The following is a 22,247-nucleotide window of genomic DNA, read 5'->3' as shown; positions in this document are numbered from 1 at the left end:
ATCGAGCTGAACTTTTGATCGCTGTTTTCAAGTTTACCCACAATATATATCTTTATACGATAGCTTAAATAAGTTAAAACCACTAGCAGCATAAACTAGGTCATTGGTGGTAATAATCCATGTATGTGTATCTGCGAAAGAGAGAAAAATGCGAGGCAATATAGTTGCAGCGTTTGTCACACTTTATTAAGCGGGCTTGTTAATATTCATGAGGCCGATGCACTCAAGGGCAAAATGGCCGACCTAGTGGCCAGTGTGATACTGGCCTTGGTGGTTCAGTCGACGATTTTACCACCTTCCCTTGCCAGTACACACTGGGTGGTGACTGAAGATGGTATGATAACACAACAGGTATGTGATAATGAACTTTGATGGGCTTTGGACCGCTCAATCGCACGAGAGATCACATAATTTTTCAACTTGCCTTCCGAGACAGCAACCGTTCGCGTCCTCACCTTAGGATAGGCTTAGGCCTTCGCGATGCATGCGAGGCAGCTTCTAAGGAACATGGCGCTACTTCCTATGTACAGTAGGTATTGCTTGATCGAAGTGTACACCTGTCTTGTCATCGTTGCTACCCTAACCACTCAATGAGACACGATCACTTTTCAAAACAAACAACACGCGCTGTGATCCACGAACATAAATTCTTGCGTGTGCGAGGTGGACATCGTACATGATGTGTAGTAAACACAGATTTCGCAACCTACTGACCTGACAGTAACTTACAACCGAGTGGGACCGGGCCTTACCGGCGAGATCAGACCACGAACCACGAACCTGACTTTTGATAGAATCAGCTATAAAACCCACCCGACGATCTAAATGGATACGGTTCTTGTTCATAGTTTCCTTGTCAGTTGTAAGACTTGAACATGTTATAACAGTCCTCGATTGTGTGCCTAAAGGGTTTCCGTTCATACTCAACGTTGTTGAATACATTCGCACACACCCATTTCTCTTGATCTATGGTTGTTCTTTACTCAGAAAACATTTCGAATGGCGCTGTTGATTTTGCTACTAATGAATATACACTGACAAATTTACTCAATCAAAAGCGGTGCCCCTCCGCGCTTCGTTTTATTTGTTCACCATCATCACTAAATTTGTAATGTCAATAGAACATGTGGCCTGCAATCACTTTCCGTTTGTACTGCCGCAGTCAAATCCTGGTATGTGACGTACCATTTCTACAACTGCCAGTACTGGGTGTATAGCTCGGCATACAGCAACTCATCCCCGATTTGATTTCTTTTCCCATCACAAAAAATTGGACAGGAGACATAATCTTTATGTCTGACATGAACAGTTATATGTTCAAGTTATTGTTATGCCAATTAAGATGTAATTAAGATAGTGTGTAATTGCATTGTGCAGCTTCTTGTAGACAGCTAGCGTTGATTTACATATGAATAGGAGAATGGTCAAGATAAAGCATGACCAATCTACCAAAATTTGAGGGTAATACCATAGACAGTGGGGAGGGGAGGAGAGTTTTTCCTCTCTCTACTGTCTTAAACCATGGATAGTATTGTCACAGAGGTAGCACAAAGTGCTAGCTAGTGTGGGCTGACTTTTTTTTGACCAGTCTGAGTAATCCACTCTGTATAACACTGAGTATGCGAGCTTGTGTGTTCTACAGAATAGAATTCACAATGTCATGGTTATACATGATATCATTAATTTTTAACACGCACACCCACACAAATTTTCTGTATTAAAATTGAAACAAGTTTATCAGCTTTATATAAACAAGAATGAATTAATAAAACTTGCAAACAAAGAACTATAAACTCAGGGTAAATCGTCAATGTGAACAAGAACTGCTGCAAGGATTCAGGACTGCTGCCTCATATTCTTTTTTTCAAAAGACATTTGTAAAGGATTTTTAATAACGCAAATGTTTGAAAAATTGATATGAAATTTATTCATCAAAATGTACATTTGCAATAAGTAGTTTTGAATATGCTTTTTTTTTTTGAAATTTATTATTTTCTTTAAGATTTTCACTTAGTACCTGTAAAAATTTGTTTGCCTAATTTTAGTTATCTATCAATTTAAGAATTGTCAACTTGAGTTCATTTTGCTGGAACTTTAAATTTGGTAGAGGATATTTTAAGTTAGTGCATGCCTTCAAATTATGCCTTGAAATTCAAAGACTTAAACATTTGTTCAGAGTTTCCGTAATGAAAACTGTAACCATTTCCTTTCAAAATCTAATTTGGTACAAGAAAACAATGACCCAATACTTACCGACATGTGAAATTCAAAATGGCCGCCATCCAGTGACTCGTTAGGGGAAATTGAAAACTGAGTTTGTGACTTTAGCAAAACTAAGCTGATAAAATGTTTATTTACTCCATGAGCTTCAAAATGAACCCAACAAGTGTTAGACCAAAAAAGTATTGTTAAGGCCCCAAAAAATAATAGGTTTGTTTCTGGTCATTGACATATGTGGCAAAAATGATGCGGCGTCAGCGGCGACACGATTTTTTTTTTCAATTTTTTTTTATTTTTGGTGGAATTTGATACATTTTCCCCTTTTTTCCATCGGGGCAAATGAAAAACAGGAAAAAAAAAGAGTTGACGTGCACACTTTGAAGTGATGCGCGCGCTGACCAGAAACAAATCAATTTTTTTTTTGCCTAAAGTTTGACAGTCTGAATATCTGTCCCCGAAGGATGTTCTTCCTTAAACAATAAGAGAGAAATCTAAAAATATTGGAAAAGGAAAGAGAAATAAAAGTACCACCCTTCCTTCCCTTGAACACTCCAGAGTCCTTGAGACTGGCGTCCATTTAATAGAAAATACAAAAATGAGATTATCATTAATTACTTGAACCATTTATTGCAGACTTCATATCAAAGATTTTTAAAGCCAAAGTACCAGACATGCATTGACAACTCTGACCTGTGAAGAATCTTTTTTCACCCACTGTTTCAAGTCTTATCATGTCTAGTTACTGCATTGCTGTACAATAACTGTTAGTGCCTGATTTAAAAAGTGTATTTTGGAGATCACAAGAGACTGAGTATCTGGAGACGGTTCTATTAATACACACGTGTACCAAATTACAATACGGTACATGTACATCCAGGGCCTGAAAATATCACTGATGGTCCAAGGTCCGGGACCAGTGATTTTTTATCAAGAACCAGTGAAAAATTACCCCTCAAAAGTCAGCGTACCAACTTGAAGTACGAGTGGACAGATGAAACTACTAAACAAGAACTAGAGAAATCCGCCAAATCAATGTATATGAAATATGTCTGTATTACAAAAATTGACAAAATTGGCATCCCAAGCAAATCTGATAGAAATAATCATTCTCATATTGTTATGCAAATTTCTGTGGACAAGTGGATTTTACCATGGGACCAGTAAAAAAACCAGGTCACTGGTCCTGGGACCAGTGGAAAAAAGGAAAATTTTCAGGCCCTGACACTTATACCTAGTAGTACCAAAAGTGCATTCACCTATCATAATGCACACAACATCCAGTCAAGAACCATTTCTGAGAATGCTGAAGTACCATTGACAAGAACTACTTGAAGTCAATGCTTTTTTCTGATCCTGTAATATATGCACGTTTGACGTAGAGATAATTAGTCCAAGAGCTGTTTTGCATGTGCATAAGTCATGTATCCACATATACTGTATACATTTAGAGTATTATTCTTCAAAGAAAATGCTCTGTCAGAAGTGTGTCAAATTGCTTTCAACAATCAACTTGAAACAAAATAATTAGCAGAAATGTCCTGATAATCAGTATCTTCTTGTCGCTGGTAGCCGGCAAATATCCATAAAATTGTACAGTGTACGTGATTAGAAATGCGAGGTGTCTTAATTGTTTGCATTTCACTGAATTAATTATCATGGCCATAGCATTGTCATCTCCAGTCAATGACTTGTGTTCATTTCAGTGAACAGCCAATCATTTGACTCGGAGATATGTATACCTGGCAAATGAGGGTTGGTTGAAATGCTGTAGATGACCTTTGCCCTCCTTTTACCTGGGTATTGATTCTTCTGTGCTATTTATAAGATTAAAAAATGGAATCAGATGATAGAAGGGAGAAGGCAGACAATGCGCAGAGAAAGATCATAAGTAGTCAATCATTGATATGACAAAATCATGCACTCCACCTTGAACTCTGTGTACTTTATACTTTTACGTGTATTTCTGGCACCATGTCGAAAATTATCATGATCAACAGAATTAACTATTGGCTCGAATAAAAGGTATGCTGTAAATTTGATGAATCAAGTTTATCTACCAAGGTGCACGTTAATTACTTAAAATAGCACGCATTGTAAATTTTTTAATTTCACATTACATAACGTCAAAATGACAAAAAAAATACTCTAATCAAACATGTACACATACTGTATACAGTAGTTTAATAGGGAATTGGTACTCTCAAACTTTTTATCTGAGTGGCAATATACCGATATTATCACACAAGTGGACAAACAAAAAGATAATTAATTCTGTAATTTAAAGGAAATGTCTCCAATAGTAACTGCTCATTTGTCAGATTGAAACCAGTTACATTGACATCATTTATGTTATTTCTCATTTTCTATAATAGAATTATTTATGGCAACAGACTTTCTTCAGAAATAGAGAACACATTTCAAAATTTTTTGTGTTTTTGGATCAAAATATTTATCTGTGCTATGGCGGGATTGTAAAGAAAATCATGAGCTGTACATAGCGATGGTAAATAGTGTATGTTCATAATTAATTGTTTGTTGCTTAGTTTATTTCTCCAATGGATGAATGCATGTAGGCTAGACAATAGAAACCCGTGCTCATTTGAGTAAATACACACGTTTTTTAATCAGTACTAAGTGACCCAATACAACACAATAGTGTATACATTCCTTTAGCAAGCCCCTACTTCACCACCAAATCATTTACTTTCCACGGAAAATTTAAAACATCTGTGAAACATTCTCTCTGAAAGCTACAGATTGCTTCATGCATATACAGTACCAGTATATAATATAGACTTCATAGAACTACTACTGGTAGAAATAAAAACAAGGAGTTAAAGCATACTATAAAGTTATTGTCATGCCAAGGCTGTATTCAAGACTATATATTTATTGTAGCCAAGACAATATATTTATTATTTTCAAGACAGTGGTATTATAGTCAACACAATAGCATTCTTATAGACAAGACAATATATTTATTATACTCAAGACAGTATATTTATTATTTTCAAGACAATAGTGCTATTATAGTAAGACAATAGTAATATTGTAATCAAGACAATATATTTATTATAGTCAAGACAATATATTTATTATAGTTAAGACTATATTTATTATAGTCAAGACAATATATTATTATAGTCAAGACAATTATTATAGTCAAGACAATATATTTATTATAGTCAAGACAATATATTTATTATAGTTAAGACTATAATAGTCAAGACAATATATTATTATAGTCAAGACAATTATTATAGTCAAGACAATATATTTATTATAGTCAAGACAATATATTTATTATAGTCAAGACTATTTATTATAGTCAAGAAAATATATTTATTACAGTCAAGACAATTATTATAGTCAAGACAATATATTTATTATAGTCAAGACAATATATTTATTATAGTCAAGACTATATTATTATAGTCAAGAAAATATATTTATTACAGTCAAGCACATATATATCCCAATAGTCAAGGCAATATATTTATTATAGTCAAGACAATATTTTAGTCAAGACAATATATTATTATAGTCAAGACAATATTATTATCGTTGTCAAGGAAACACAATATGTTTATTGCCACTTAGGGAAAATGCGCCATGAATGAAGACAACAGAATGAATCAATTCATGACCTTGTTAAAACAGTATCAGTTGTCCAGCAAGTAGACCACCTTTGGACCCTGAAATATCAATGGTTTGATCTGCTTCATTGTTATCAATGACATGGTTTCAATGTCCAAGTAAAATTGAATCAGTAGTTCTTCTTTGTCAATTGGATGATGGGATACCTTGATACTGATGTTTTTTCTTTCTTTCTTTCTTTCTTTCTTTTCACAGTTGGATTCTGTGTACAGCCTTCGTAAGCCTTACGACTTAGTAGAATTTATACGCCAAGCTGAGCGGTCACAGATGGTTCACACATTACAGCAAGAGTTACTGAATCAAAAGATACAAATAGATGAGAAAGATGAAAAGTCTGATACAAACATTGAGGCAAAGTTTTATGAAAGCGATCCCGATTGTATGATCGCTGAAAAATCTTTGCCTGAGTATGATCTGTATACTAGCACAGTCCTACCTATAGAAAACAAGGGCATTAAGTAAGTATTTTTGTTTTAACCTGTTCATCCCCACTCCCCGTGAACAGAGCCACAGTAACCATTGATAACAATAGGTTTGGACCATACCATTATTTTGAAAGGGTGAAGCAATGAGCTCCTCATTGTTGCATCTTAGTACGCTACAGTACTTCAACAAGTAATATTTGTTGTCAATGCAGTTGTTATTGTGTTGGTATTTTCTGAACATGAGATTTATTTTTATGTTGGAAAGTTGTACCTCTGTGTGAGAATGAAGTAAGTTTTGATCCCTAGCCCTGATTTTCATGAAACCAATCCATTGAAACCTTCCACTACAAAAACTGCTTTAACCCTCTGAGTGCTTTAGTTTTTCCCATCAAAATTTTTCTGCAACGTTTTATCAATTTTTATGAATTTTTCTGTTATTTGTTTTGATAATTTTGGATCAAATGGACCACATTTCATTGGCTACAGTTTTTTATCAAAATTTCGGCAAAAATCTGAAAAAATTTGACTGGGTAATATTTTATAAAGCCGTCAAAACTTGACTTTGGCGCTTAAAGGGTTACTGTAATGAGAACACATACTCTACATTGTAAGTGGTAATATTAAGAACTGGAGACATTATTTACGTGGGACGTTTAACGTTCAATCAACATTGTTTGTCTGTCGAAAGAAACCAGGGTAGAGGAAATCATGTTGAAATCAATTGGCCAATTTGCTGGTCACTGAAAAATATCTGTAGCCCAGACTCAGTTTCCCCTTGACACTATTTTTATGGTAGTCACCAGACAAATAAGTCACCTGTTCTTTGGGCTAATACTGCTACAAATTTTAGAAAAAGTACTCATGTGTTTCGGCTGGTTGATTTGCTCGCTACAGATCACAAATTTCTCTGAGTGACACTTGTCATTTCTAGGGTTTCCATTAGTGAGAAGATTTCATTGTGTCCCAGGGTACAGCTATAAAGATTTGTGAATGACTTAAAACAAATTTTCCTTCTGTTTCTGACGCCTATTACAGAGTTGAGGATCAAATAGACTTAGAGGCCAGGTTACCCAAGAAACTGAGACAACCCAATTGCTCAAGTTTGTTAGACTTGCCGTACAGTATTCATGCATTTGACCATCTCAAGGTACGTAATGTTGTGTGCTATATGTAATGTACTACACAACAAATAGTAACTTCAATGGTTCTAATAGGGAATAAAAAAAGATGCACGGTGTCCTACACTCTCAGTATGCCTGAAGTAGAGAGTGTGTGATGGCGGTACAAACAAACCAAAGTGTAAAAACTGCATACTTTAAATATAGGTATTTCTGTTCAAATTGTTGCACATGGTTTTGTTTGTAGCATGATCACTTTGAAGTCGGGGTTTAACCCATTGTACATGGCTTGGTTTACTCAACAGGAAAAGCCCATCCATGTCAAGTTCATGGCATGAGGACAACAATTCTGCCACTCATTGATGTATCAAAAGAAATACAGTGTATAAAGTGAGGAAGCCATTGAAACAGACGTTTAACTTTGCCAAAGTTGAACTTTACCCATTGTATGAAAACATAGGATGCCCATGTTTCTATGTGATGCTTGTTTGTAGGAAAAAGGACTTCACAATCTGAAGAAATATTTCACGATTATAATATGCTTTGCTGGAATCCGGCAATCTGATTGGCTGAAGCCGGGGTTTATATTCTCAACAAGAAGACCTGCGCGTAGCGCAACATTTTTGAGCTCGCGCAAATTTCGAACGTCAACTTGAGAGCTCAACGCGCCGTAATGTCGAACAAGTCTATGGCTTCAGATTGATTTTGATTGTTAAATTTTAGTCTAGTGCAGCTTGACGAACCAACAAATGAAGAGTTTCTGTAAGCAGTGGAGGTTATGTTACACAACAACATAATTTTTAAAGTTTTTGAGCGTTTTTTTTTAAGTAAAATTCTCCAAGTTCGATGTCTAATCGCGATATCGATGCGTTGCGTAACCGTATTTTATGAATTCAACTGTGCACGCGCGCGCGTTCTGAAACGTTCTTTTTTTAGAGTTTGTATGCGGCTGGGCGGTCCCGAACTCTCGTTCCAAATTCGGCCTAAATAACGACATTGTCCACTTGTTTTTAACTTAAGCATATTATAATGGGTTATAAACGGTGCTCTCGGGTATTTGGCTGCGGATATAAGACCTCTGGGGTGAAAATTAGCATATTTGGGTGAAATAATCACCTCGCTTCGCTCGGTAATTATTTCCCGCCAAATATGCTAATTTTCACCCCAGAGGTCTTATATCCGCAACCAAATACCCTCGCTTGCCGTTTATAACCTCTAATTCAAATACCATTGCTGGCACGCTGCACTGATTAATACAAACTCTAACTGATGTAGATGTAAATTTACCTTAGTTCTGTGGCAACGTTTATGGGTAAACATGACCTACATTTATGTTTGAGAATTTTACAGTGTTAGAATAATCAGGAACAAAATTCCTATAATAACATGGTTGATATTTTAAATACAAAGTGTATTGAAATACAGAGTATGAGCCTCATCAACAAAGCACAATGCAAACTGTAAAATATTATGTTGACAAATTAATTTTAGTTCTAACTGAAATTAAATTGTCCTCTGCAAGTTTGAACATTGTTTATCAAACGTTGGACATTTTAATAGAATTTTTGGAGTTGAATATTGACTTATATTTGACAGTTAGAACAAAAAATACTTGAAAATACATCAAAAGTTTAGCGCGCAAATGACTAAATTAAAGCTGTACGGTACTGGTTTGTCATCCATTGCTATTATGGGCATTGAAAAGCATGCAGAAAGCTAGCAAGTTAAATCAGATGAATAAACTGTCAATGTGAAATTCCATACGCTGGATATCAGGTTATTCTCGATATATTTTAGAGTTCTGAAGTATTTGCATTAATTTGCATCTGCCAGTGCAATTCTTTTGGGAGAATTTCTACTTTCAAGTGATGAAAGTAAATTATTGATTACGCTGTCTTGTCCAGTCGCCAGGGCTTTCTACCATATTAATTTGAAAAGGTAGCCTGCATAATAGGTTGATATCATAAACTCATCAAACAAAACAAACTATGATATACTGCTTACACAAAATGCAGTGTGTTTTTAATTAGCAAAGGGATGGAGGGTTGATGCATTCATTTCTTGTACTGTAGCTTTGCGCTGCAGGGACAGATTGTAAAGTTATTCACTATTTTATGCCAGATGTTTTCAACCTTATCACCCCCACTTCCCAGTAAACAGGTCCATGATCACCATTGATAACAATGGGTTCGGGACAAACCATGGTGGTAACACAGTTAAGGGATGGGGATGGAAGGGGGTTATACTGTATGTGTCAACTTCCTCCATTCTACAGTGCATGTACTGTACACTCACATCTTACAACAGTGTCCGTGTACATAAGGCTAGCGTTGAACCTGTGAGTATAATATTACAAATAAAACTTTTTCAGATTGAAAAAGTGTACATGTACTCCCTGTTCACATACCAATGACAATACATCACCGATTTGAAAATGGTTTTTAGAGTGGTATGATGTCATGATTTCATCAATTGAAACCGCCTAAAACATCTAAAAACATATTTTCGGATTTTAGGGACATTTTAGTTCATTTAGTAGATAATTATGAGTTATTTAATGAATTATACATTCATATCCAACTTCTTCTGTACAAGAATTTTGCACACACTACTGGTATAATAATAATAATAATAATAATGGTAATAATTAAAAAGATTTATAAAGTGCTAATATTTCAATAAAAATTGTCTCTGTGGCACTGTACGGTACAAACATAAACAGATGTGATATCATATGTTTCACTCCAATTTATCCTGGAATAATAAATATACTACCGATAGATGCTAAAACTAGGCAAACACAGTAATGGCAGCCTTCTTGGTCACATGACTGAAATGACTCTAAATATGCAAATGTTCCAAAATCCCTTTTAGGGATAGCGAAAAATTACAATATACCATACACTTTTTATGTCATTGGAATTTTGTTTGTGACACAACGAAAGTTAGCCAACTTAGGTTGTAGAGTTGCTTTTCATTCGAGGTTTTCTAATCCAAATTGATGTCTTCTCAGAAACCTGATATGAAAGACAACCTCTACACCGATGAAAGAGACAGACAGAAAAATGATGAGTAGAATGCAGATGATTAAAAATACATCATCATAACATCATCAGCCTTGGGAGTGTGGAATTAATTTGCTGCTGTATTTTGCCCATCCACTAATGACTTCATTAATCCAGACATTTGTCAAATTAATGACGCGGAAAATTATAAAAAGTTTATAGTGTTTTATCATAATGAGAAAAAAATGATGATGACAGCTTTTCTGACTGTACGATATAAATTATGGGTGCCTGGCTTATTGTGCTATTTCACTATTGAAGCACTGTGTTGACAGTATGGAAGTCTCTAGATATTGTGAAGTGTCTCATAATCGTTTGGCAGGGGTCCTGTTTTTCATCAGAGCAATAATGAGACAGTAGAAATATTACTGCCATGAGTTGCGATAACATTTGTATGTTGCGTAAGGCCATTTAAAGAAAATTCTTTGTTTTCCGTCCTTTGATTTTTGAAAAACTACCAGCCGGGAAAAACAAACATGGACGAAAAACACAAGTGTATTGACATAAGCTCATTTTTTATTTGGTTTCCTTTGGAAAAATAATATTTGTATTTGTAATAGTGTCAACATTGTGTTTGTTTTCTTAATTTTCTCTGAAAACCTACCAGCACATGGATGGCAAACAAAGAATTTTATTTAAAGCGCCTAACCAATAATCTTAAGTTACATGATCTCCAGTTTGGTAATGGTGCAGTGACAGAAAAAAATTAATGACTGCTGCAAAATTAATTTGGTTATTGAATCAGCAAACAGTGCCATTATCAATATCTTGAAGATCACCACTGATAGCACTGTATCACTGTTTATTCTAATGTATCAGAGATACCATCTTTAGAGACAATCTGTTAATTCCATCATAATAGTTACCCTATCTGACAAAATTTCCTGTCAGAGTTTCTCTGTTTCCAAGGTCCTTTTTAAATGAGATAGATATCTGCCATTGCCAACAAGTAAAAACACTTTTTTACTTGATTGTGTTTGTTTCCATAATTACAAAATAAGCAGTTTGTGGTCAGTTAGTGGATTCCTTTACATATTTGTATGTACTCTTTGACTGGGGTGCTTTTTTCCCAGAGATGATGAATAGATGAAAACTGGCTAAGAAATTGTGTACTCAGCTGATGAGATGGCTAACAATCATCTTAGCTGAGAGTAACCAATGTATATGCATTGGCATCTGCAATGACTTTACCTGTTTGCTAGTATTTCCTTCAAGTTTGCATATGAATGTGTTGTTGTCAACGTGTATTGTTTTATCTTACAATGTTGCCATCTTGATTAATTACAATACCTGGAATGCATTTACCAATAATTCTACAAAAAATGTCAAAGTTTTGCTGACTTGAGTATCTTTTTTTTTTCAATTTTGATGTCTAGGGAGTACAGGACCGGTCTAACCTGACCAACAACCCAGAGCCTGGCCTACGCAGTGCAATCGGTTACAAAGATGAACCAACGGAGTTTGGGCATCTGGTTTACAAAAGTCTACAGAAGGTAGTGTACCAAGCACAGAACTGATGTCATTTAAAATATTTTCAACGTAAAGAGGTTTTTATAATGGTCGCACTTTTTTGTTTTCCTGTTGCCGCATTCTCTGACTTTCCTACACTTTCATTGTAGTACCAGTCTACTACAATGTAATTACTTAGATAATTCTTTATGAATTCATTTATTGTATGCCCATGTAATGATCACCTATTACTGTAATTGATGTGGTTTGTCATTCTATGCTGTGTTGTACTTTATACCAGAAAGCTATACCATCCAATTTGTATGCAAATTAGATATATCTCCTATAGTTTCCCCCAGGCACACTTTCAACATGGACACTGTATGTGAAAATTTGTTTTTTAACATCATGCAAATTGCAGTTTAGAATTAATTGACATGTGCTCATTACAAGATGTCTGCCAACAAAAATATGCAAAACACCTCATAAATTTTGATGAAATGGTACTTGGTTTATACTTGACAGTTGAAGTTTTGTATTTGTATTTATTCACATGAATCTTTATTGCACCATTACCAGTAAAGTTTAAGAAATAAATTATATATCAAAGTGATAACGGAGAACTAAATGAAAAAAAAAAAGAAAAAATACACCGTAATATTGGTCTACGTTTTATTCCAAACCATAATTAAAAGTTATGTGTAGGGGTGCTTGTTTGGTATACTAGTACACACATGTTTGCCAACAATCTTATCACTTCCCACTGTACTAGCTAATACAACCAGCACAAAATCAGTAAGATCACTTATAGTGCTGGGTAGACTGTACTTTTCAACACTCAGAGGTGAATGCCAAAGATAATGTTTGTTTTTCCGTTCTCTAAACACAGAACAAGACGTCGTGGGTGTTGTACAATCTGGCGGCATTTTACTGGAGAATCAAGGGCAATTCTTATCAAGTGATTGAATGCTGTAGAAGAGCTCTCCATTTCTCACCAAGGTAGGCACTCACCCCTCTCTACATGTGTCTAGACCTGTCCTTCAATGGAATATCCTATGTGCTTGCCACTGTTAGGGATGCATTTGTACAACGAGTACAGTACAGATTCAAATGTTAATATCTGCAGTGTGTCTCTCTTACCCATGTTTACATGTACCCTACGATACATAAATGTACTACACAAATAAAATTGAGAAAAGAAAAATGGAATGGAGAAAAGAAAGTCAGGTGTGACAGATTCTGTACCAATGGTAGCTGAGAGTGTGTAATACTGCTTCTCAAAATGATATGCCAACAGTTCCTGAATGTGACTCAAGGACGAGCATTCCATGTAGCATTTGTCTTTCTCTCTATTGTGATGGTCCATCATCAATTCTTTTGCAATGTAATCAAATTAGGGTCAGCCTGATCCAATCAGATATCAACAGAAAATACATTGCACTTGTCCAAAAAGCATTGTGTTCCAGATCTCAACCACAGAAGTTCCCTTGCTCCATTGAATATAACCTTCTCTTTTTATTGAGTGTGAGTGTTTCAAAAACTAGGATTCTTAAATCTCAATAACCAAGTTTTCTTTACTGAGAGTGTATTTGTTTTGCATTCACATTACAGACAACACAAGGATGTGGCCTTGGTGAATATGGCCAATGTCTTACACAGAGCCCGTCACTCAGCAGACGCCGCCATCTTGGTGCACGCCTCATTAGATGTGTCTACAGACTTGAATGTCAATCATTTTACCTTAGGAAATATTTACGCAGTAAGTTTTCAGTACCAGTGCATGGTTCATTTCTGACTTTTGGTGAGAGCATCTGTGTGCAGATAACATTTCCATTATCCGGCAATAGCTGAAAACCTGTTTGATATTTTTGTTCAAAGAGTGCCTTTCATATTCGGAGGTATATAAGAACATTCAGCTTATTCTCCAGTTCAATGGCACTACTGTATGACGTACAGGTATCCTCATTTTGAATTCATCACCTTTCAAGTGGTCTTGTTTTCAACTTTCTCTATAGGTCATATTCGTGACCCCTGTGTATGACCTTACCATACATCTTCAATATACCACTTGTACCACTGTGCTCGTATGTGGCCACACAGCATGAGAAATAAAGCAATAGTCATAGGGGAAAACAATTTTTTGCTTGAAAATGAATTAAGTGATGTATCTGAATTCAGCATGGTTTGCTTGTACAGAGAGTTAATCAATCAGATTCTGGTAGATTCATTCCAACAAAATACCACAACGTAAGGTTAGGTCGGGTCGTGAAAATGGCTCATCAACGCCGGCCACATTACCATGGTGAAAAAGGAATCAGAGCGGCATTTTTGCAAGTCATGGTGTCCTGTTCACAAAAATGTACATATACCTCTGCATAGTGTTGGTTGAGGAATTTCCAATTATCAAGCAACTTGTAGATCAATGGGTTGTGGCATCATATTGTGATGCCTCTTCTTCAACCTGACACCCCTATTTTATATGTATTGATCCAACTATAGCACTGAAAAGATTTGGGTTTCAGCAGTGTGTAGGGATGACTGATCAAACACCTGCCATCTAATACGGATTATTAAGTAATCCGTGATGATTTGAAATCACAAGTGAAAATGTGGCGTGTGCATATATCACAGTATCTAATTTTGAATGTATGATTCTGTACTTCAGGTTCTTGGAGAGTACAACAAGTCTGTCCTGTGTTTTGAACAGACCACGGAACAGCAGCCGGACTTTGAAGCGGCACGGAAGAGAAAGCATGCCGTGCGCTGCCAAGAAAAACTGGAAGTCGCGTTAGAGGAGCAACATGAGTAAGTGTACAGTAATATTATTGGACTTGAAATTTGAAGATATGATCATCTTGATCGTGACAGTTTCCTATGGTACCACATGTCTCATATTTCAGCCATCTTTAATGTTATAAATACATAGTGTGTTGATTGTTGTCTTTCATATCAAGTCAGGTATTGCAGTGTTTCAGAAAATCTGGGACACTGGGTCTACATGTGACTTTCTGGAGTTTATCCCAGGAATGAGATTGCAGTTCACCTTGATGGAAAACGCCTTTCCAAAGTGTCATCTTTTTTGAAATTGTACAGGCTAGCGTCCTTTGCTACATTTGGCCACACAAATGAATCACTATTGCATTATTGTGATAATAGTGAAATCCACATAATATAATATCAAAGTGATCTCAGATATAATTACTGGCAAAATATAACAACTTTTACAGTCTAATAAACATTAGATAGGTGTTTGACGTTACCAATTTTGTTTTTATCATAAATGTACAGTATTGATACAAGGTAATCCTTACGGGACAACTTACAAAAGAACAGTCCGTACAAACCAATGCATTATGCAGATTTCACATTTCTATGAATGTGACACAAGGGTGATGAATATGTCATCATACTGTTATTAACCTTGAAAACACACCCTCTTTCTAGACACTTGCAGAGGACGCTGTCAGAACTCAAGGACTACCAGAAGAAACATGAATATTTCCAAGATCAACGTAAGATCATTACAGACCATGAACAAGCCACGGAAGTTCAGTTTGAATTGAATATCAAATACCAACAGCAAAGGCTCAGAGATGGAGTCGGTAAGTGTCCTCCTTCACATTTTTGATCCCCTCCCCTTTGCCATACTACCTTAGACAAATCTTGTACCAATTTGTGATAACATGGAGTAACGAATGCATTTTCCCTAGCAGTGTTTGCATGAGAATACATCGTGAAATAATAAATAAAGTTTCTTACAAAAGAGCAAGTTTACCAAATCAGTTCTGATGATGCCAATCTCTCTCAGTCCATAAGAACTTTTCAAGATGGTGTAAAATGTTGTTATGCTTGCAAGCTATCACCCCTATTTCATAGTTCTGAGGTCTCACATTTGGCATGACGATCACTATCATGTATTCAGAGTTAAGGGGTGCATGGGATTATACATGTCAAAAATTACACAGCACAAACTCTCAGTGAGAGATGTTCCAAACTTATAGCAATAAATGTGATAAACTGCTTGAAATTCCAGTCTTGCTTTCATATGAACATGTACACTGTACATTATCAATTATTTGAAATTCAGGTGAGACTCAGAAATGTCATATCAATGATGATACTGGAAGACAAGTATTGGTTTGTAAGAAAGAGATCCAGGCGGAGTCAGAAGCCTATGGAACTATCGTCACTGAGAAGGTAATCTAGACAGATAATAGTCTAGTTTGTACATGAAGTTTTACTGGCTCCAGTTTATGGTATCATACCAATGCTGCAGATATAGGTAACCTCTGTGGCTGCATAAATAGTAACTCTTGATGTAGATATATCCATGGACAGTGTTATAAATACCATCAATTTGTAAATGCCACAATCTGCATTTTTAATGGGAACTGTACGACCATCAAGATCATTACGTTGCAGTTTTACAATTTCCATCATCATCATCATCATCATCATCATCATCATCATCATCATCATAATCATCATAATCAGTGTTTTTGCTAAGGTTTGGGAATATCGGTAAATAATTTGGGAACCCCAGTAACATTGCTGCTGTCCCCTAATCTGATTGCATTGATATACCAAGGGGAACCCCAGTAAATGACTGGGGAACCTGGGTAACATTTACCGGGATACCGGCTTTAACAAAAACACTGACAATCATCATCTCAATTATTATTATCATCACCATTGTCTTCACCAACATCACAATCATCACCGTCATTGTCAATAACACCATTATCGTGTTAGTAATGTGATAATTAATGTTATCCTGTGCAGATAACTCTCCCTGTACGTATATGCTTTTCTCTCAATAACACTTGATGACATGTGTTACCACCTCCTAGTATTCTTTATGAATACTTCACCGGTCAATAAATCTTTTCATTTATTTGTGTTGTCCTTGCAGGAGCTACAGGCCTCAGATGAAAATGATTGGAAGTTGGAATTACTGAAAAGAGAAGAGGAAACAGTGGAGGTATGATGTGAATGAACTTTTCACTCTGTACTTGAACTTTTACCTGATTCACCTCTGAATTGCCTTTTGTGCTCATGTTGACACTTACCATAGAAGCTTAATACAAGGCCAATATGAAAAAGTTTTCATCTCAAAAGACCAAAGAAACTTCAAACAAGTACCATAGTAAAGAAATTGATTTGAAGTCTAAACAAAATTTAGTAAATGTTAATTATTACTGTACAAATTCGTGGTTTCTCCACGGAGGGACCATGGCAATGCTGAGATAGTGAGTGATCGGTAAGTTACATGCATAAAGATTTTGTGACTAACATGCAAATTTAGACAAACAGAGACCACAATTTCAAATTTCATGAGTTATCAAATTTCTGCCAAAGATGATTCAAGTGTTATTCCATAGATGTACGCGTTAATGTGTCAAACTTGCCACCTCCCCACCACCACCACCTTACACCCCCACCACAATGCTGACACATGAAAAGACCCAAAGATGACAATCCATTTGAAACACTGCGGTCAACCGAAGACTTGGAAGTAAATGAAAATGGCTGACACCTGAATGTATCCACTTTTGTTCTGTGTTTTGAAAACCAGGTTGAGGTTGAAGAGGAGGAGGTGAAACCAGAAGAACCTGAGGAAGAGACAGAACCCAGTGAGCCACCTGTGAGGGAGCCAGATCCTAACGCTGAGTATCGCACCAAAGAATGGCCTCAGAAAACAGACTGTGATATGAATTACAAGGGACTGCCAATCTGGAAGGAATATGAGTCAACCTACCTCCCACCTGAAAACAAAGGATTTGAGTAAGTGTTTATTTTCCAGGCAATAATCTACACTAAGAATTTCAGCATTTGTTCTCTGCCCTATACTGACGTCTGGCAATTGCATCACACACACTTCGGGTAGAACATGCCTCGGGGACAGATATTTGCACAGTCAATTTTCTGCAATTTTTTTGTGATCTACCACTTGAAGGGGCTCATTTTCAAGCTCTGGGAGAAAGAAAAGTTTCCAGTCTTAGTTTTTCGAAAATCCAAAATTTAATTTTTTCCCATAGAGTTAACACAGGGATGGCAGCCATTTTGAATTTCAAATATTGTCAAATGTTGGGTAATTTTGGGTAATTTGTTTTTCTAGCTAGTAAATTTGTATGATGGCCCTGTTTTTTAGAGATAATTTGGTAAGACAATGGTTGAGAGTTTCATTTAGGAAATTTGAGGAAAAGTTTTCAGCCTTTCACTTTCCAGGTGCATACTACCGTAATTGGAAGATGCTAAAGGCTTAGAATTGTTCCACTACCGGTAAATCAACATTTCTGCTTTCCCTGACTTTGTGTCTATAATGCTTAAAAAAGTAGCTACACTGTAAGTTTTATCTGTCCTTCCACTACAAAAGTGGACAAAAATTCTGTTCCTGTCCTGACTGAGCACAAGGAAACTCATGGTAATAATACTGCATTTTTTTCACGAAATGATCTTGCTCGATTTTTTTGCCAGGTTTTATAAATTTACTCTATGGTCAGTACCAAGAATGAAGACTGCATAAATATTTACTAGTTTATAAAATGTTTGTGGGGCAAAATGCTGTAAAAAATTTTTTTTTTGAAAAATGTAACATATCGTATGAAACAAAAGTCTGTATTAAATATCGGCCTTACACTTCAAAAAATGTAGTGCTAACATTGTGCTTTCTTTACAAGAGTTTTCTCTCAAACCTAAATTTCCTATTTCACACAGAGTGAAGCGGCTGCTCACTGAAGACCTTGGACTTGTACCTGGACCGGGGGAGGAGCACCCGTTGCCATGGTACCCACCAGTGTGCGTCCACACCGATGACCTGACCGGCATCAAGACGTCAGTGGATAAAGTGGACGGCATTGCTCACAGGACCAGAATTCCAATCAAGATGCCTGACCACAATGTGAAAAAGGTGTGCCTCATAGAAATGTGAATCTTCTCAGCTCCTGTAAAATTATCTTGTTTTCCTTTTTTTTCCGGAAACAGATCAAGACTTATGATATTGGGAAACAGTAAAAATTCCCAATATCATAAGTTCCAAGTTTTGAATCATCTTGTCTTTGCTTTTACACTGTGCTGACTGGTCAGTAATACAGCTGACTTTGATTTTTGATTTCTCTGAATCAATGTAGGAATGTTTGAAGTGTCCAAAATTCAGCATGATTGCTGCATGTAAGATAACACATTTCTTGGATCCAAGACACTTAGATGTAATCCATGAGCCGATGACTTAACAGCTGGCGTTGTTTGCTCCATGAACCACCAAGCCAATGTTTCGAAGCTTTTGATGTTTTAAAATTGTGTGAACATAAGATCTTGACTTGCTGGTTTTGTTTGGGTTTTCTCAGATTTTGTTAAAACTTGTAAATGATGGGGATGTTACCGAAGAGGAGGTGGGTCAACGACTCCTCACTGGACTGAAGAATGTAAGTTAAAACTCTAGAATATTGCTTTGATTATTTACTTGTGAATTTCATAAAGTCCCAAGTGAAAATGCGCCAACTAACACTACAGTATTTCAGTGCAAACACTGTATCTGATAAAAGATACAATGGGAAAATATTCTATGATTATAATATGGTCATATTCTAATTGAAATTTAATTCCCAGTTTTGTATATTATTTACAAATTATTAAGTATCTGCAGGTAAGTCTTGTCATCATGTAAGGTATCTCAAGCATCCTTTTTATGGGTACTGGGATAAACTAGTCTAGATTACTATGAAATACAAATTCAATCTTCTTCTCTTGTCACTGTCAAATTTTTTTATCAACATCTCATTGTCTATGTACTGGTAGGGTGTAGAGGTCATTGACTTTACGCATTGGATGTCATAATAATATCCGCTGAAGGAATTTTTTTTCAAATGTGATTTGTGACACTATGAAGAGGAAGCAAATCTGTAGTCAGTGAAGTTTTTGACTGGACATTTCTCAGTGGCAATGCTGTGTTTCGACAGAAAATTCAAACACCATCTCTTTTCATGGGAGAGCAGAACTGATTGAAGTGAAAATTGAACGTGTTCACTTTTGATTTGCAGGATCTTCCACACAAGTGGCTGCACTACACCGTAGCTGGATTGTATTGGAGAGTGATCGGCAACAACTACCACGGAGTTGAGTGTCTACGCCGAGCTGTACACTTTGCACCGGAGAGGTACCTTGATGTACCTCTGGTCAATCTTGCTAATATCATGCAGAGAGTCGGTAATCACAAAGATGCTGGTATCCTATTGAAGAGAGCCTTGGCAGTCAATGACACTGAGGTTAGTCAAAGTGTTTGGCCAACCCCTGGCAAATCTACACTTTGTGAGTTTTAGGCCAACCCCTGGCAAATCTACACTCTATGATTTTTTGTCCAAACTCTGGCACATTTACTCTCTGTGAGTGTTTGGCTAAACCCTGGCAAATCTACTGTGAGTTTTTGGCCAACCTCTGTGAGTTTTTGGATCTACGCTTTGTGATTTTTTGGCCCAACGCTGGCAAATTTACTTTTTGGGAGTTTTGGCCAAACACCACACTCTGTGAGTTTTTGGCCAAACACTGGAAAGCATACACTATATGAGTTTTTGGCAAATCTACGCTCTTTGATTTTTTTTGCCAAATTCTGGCAAATCTACATTCAGTTAGTGTTTGACCAAACCCTGGCAAATCTACACTCTGTGACTTTTTGGCCAAACCCTAGCAAATCTACTCTCTTTGAGTTTTTGGCCAAACTCTTGCAAATCTACTCTCTTTGAGTTTTTGGCCAAACCCTGGCAAATCTACTCTCTTTGAGTTTTTGGCCAAACTCTGGCAAATCTACTCTCTGTGAGTTTTTGGCCAAACTCTTGCAATCTACTCTCTGTGAGTTTTTGGCCAAACTCTTGCAAATCTACTCTCTTTGAGTTTTTGGCCAAACTCTTGCAAATCTACTCTCTTTGAGTTTTTGGCCAAACCCTGGCAAATCTACTCGCTGTGAGTTTTTGGCCAAACTCTTGCAAATCTACTCTCTGTGAGTTTTTGGCCAAACTCTTGCAAATCTACTCTGTGTGAGTTTTTGGCCCAACCTTGGCAAATCTACACTCTGTGATCAGTCCCCTAATAATGTCCGACCAGTGGTTTGACCTTAAAACATTGCAAAGGGGATACAACCAGCAAGTTGTTATGTTCTGTTCAGTAATTCTGCACAGGAGGAGGAATGAACAATTATCAAAGAATATTGTAGTTACTTGACTAGTATCAAAGTTGAAAGCCATGTAGAGATCCTAAGCTCCTGTCTTTCACCTGTCAGACAATTATTTGTAGTTGCACATCCTAAACTATTTGGTTCATTCATTCCAGAAATGAACATCACGTTGTGAATTTAAAGTGGACAAGAGTGCAGTGTACACCTAACTGACAGCATAGTGCATCTGTTTGTGAACCTAAACATCTCCTTGTAGTCAGTGATTTAGACACAGCCCACTATCTCTTCACAATAATGAAATGTTGCCAAAACTTTGAAGACATGTTTAGATACTCTATCTTGTATATGATTCAAACAACTGCTCTTCTCAGGAAAAGGACTCTTTACTGCCACAAATATGTTTAAAAAAGAGTTTAAGAAAGATATGTTTTATTGACTAAATAAATGTTATTTTTTCTCTACAGGCTGTAACTCATTTCACATACGGTAATGTACTGGCCTCTAAAGGGAATTACAGTGGAGCTGCCCATGAATACATCAGAGCACTGGATCTAGATCCGGACTTAGAACCTGCTCTGAAGACACTTCACACCCTAAGGTGCCATGAGAAGTATCACTGCGCAGCAAAAAGTAACGATGATGAGAGCAGTGACTCTGCCATGTGTCAGAGACCGGAACGGTCGTCGTCGGCTACTAGTAGCTCCAGTAGCCAGACTGAGCGGAGAGTTGTGTGTCACCATGTGCAGGGAGTTGAACAGTGCCAGCTGGAGACCAGACAACGGAAAGTCGTCAGTGCGGACGACGGAAGCTGCTCCAGCATCTGCCAGACGACCTGTGGTGGCCCTCCGTCGAGAGAGATGTGTGGCGATCCCAATGGCAAATCCGGACCCCGGAAATGTCAAGTGTGCTCGCAGTGTGAAGAAAACAAAGCTTTCCAGTGTCATTCCCCGGCGCCGCAGCAGTGCATCTCGGATGCGCTGGAGATCATCGAGATTGGCGAGGATGATCTCACGGATTTAGAAAACCTAGAGGAAAGCTTAGAATTGTTTGCGCCGGTTGCCAAGGCATTGAGTGAAGAACAGCATGTTGTGAATTTGAAATCCAGTGACACTGAAGGCAAGAAAATGGTAAGTTGTTACAAGTTGAC

The 22,247-nt window shown here is 36.8% G+C and overlaps 1 protein-coding gene across 1 annotated transcript in view; it reads left to right on the top strand.

Moving 5' to 3' along the window:
• The first annotated feature begins 203 nt into the window (after positions 1-203).
• The window catches only part of LOC139136524 (tetratricopeptide repeat protein 17-like), a 31,165-nt gene continuing 9,121 nt past the window's right edge, over positions 204-22,247 (top strand). Inside the window, exons 1-15 of the mRNA XM_070704252.1 lie at positions 204-351; positions 6,073-6,335; positions 7,338-7,449; positions 11,862-11,978; positions 12,824-12,933; positions 13,546-13,693; positions 14,600-14,739; positions 15,379-15,536; positions 16,022-16,131; positions 16,847-16,915; positions 17,510-17,718; positions 18,652-18,844; positions 19,281-19,358; positions 19,974-20,198; positions 21,565-22,227. Coding sequence (XP_070560353.1) covers positions 235-351; positions 6,073-6,335; positions 7,338-7,449; positions 11,862-11,978; positions 12,824-12,933; positions 13,546-13,693; positions 14,600-14,739; positions 15,379-15,536; positions 16,022-16,131; positions 16,847-16,915; positions 17,510-17,718; positions 18,652-18,844; positions 19,281-19,358; positions 19,974-20,198; positions 21,565-22,227 — 2,712 coding nt within the window. The 5' untranslated portion in view covers positions 204-234. The remainder of the gene's footprint in view (positions 352-6,072; positions 6,336-7,337; positions 7,450-11,861; positions 11,979-12,823; positions 12,934-13,545; positions 13,694-14,599; positions 14,740-15,378; positions 15,537-16,021; positions 16,132-16,846; positions 16,916-17,509; positions 17,719-18,651; positions 18,845-19,280; positions 19,359-19,973; positions 20,199-21,564; positions 22,228-22,247) is intronic.

Source organism: Ptychodera flava, chromosome 1 (genome assembly GCF_041260155.1).
Source record: "Ptychodera flava strain L36383 chromosome 1, AS_Pfla_20210202, whole genome shotgun sequence".
NCBI classification, from domain to species: Eukaryota; Metazoa; Hemichordata; class Enteropneusta; family Ptychoderidae; genus Ptychodera; species Ptychodera flava.
The sequence above is the reverse complement of the archived record's forward strand: the minus strand, read 5'-3'. Positions and strand labels throughout refer to the sequence as shown.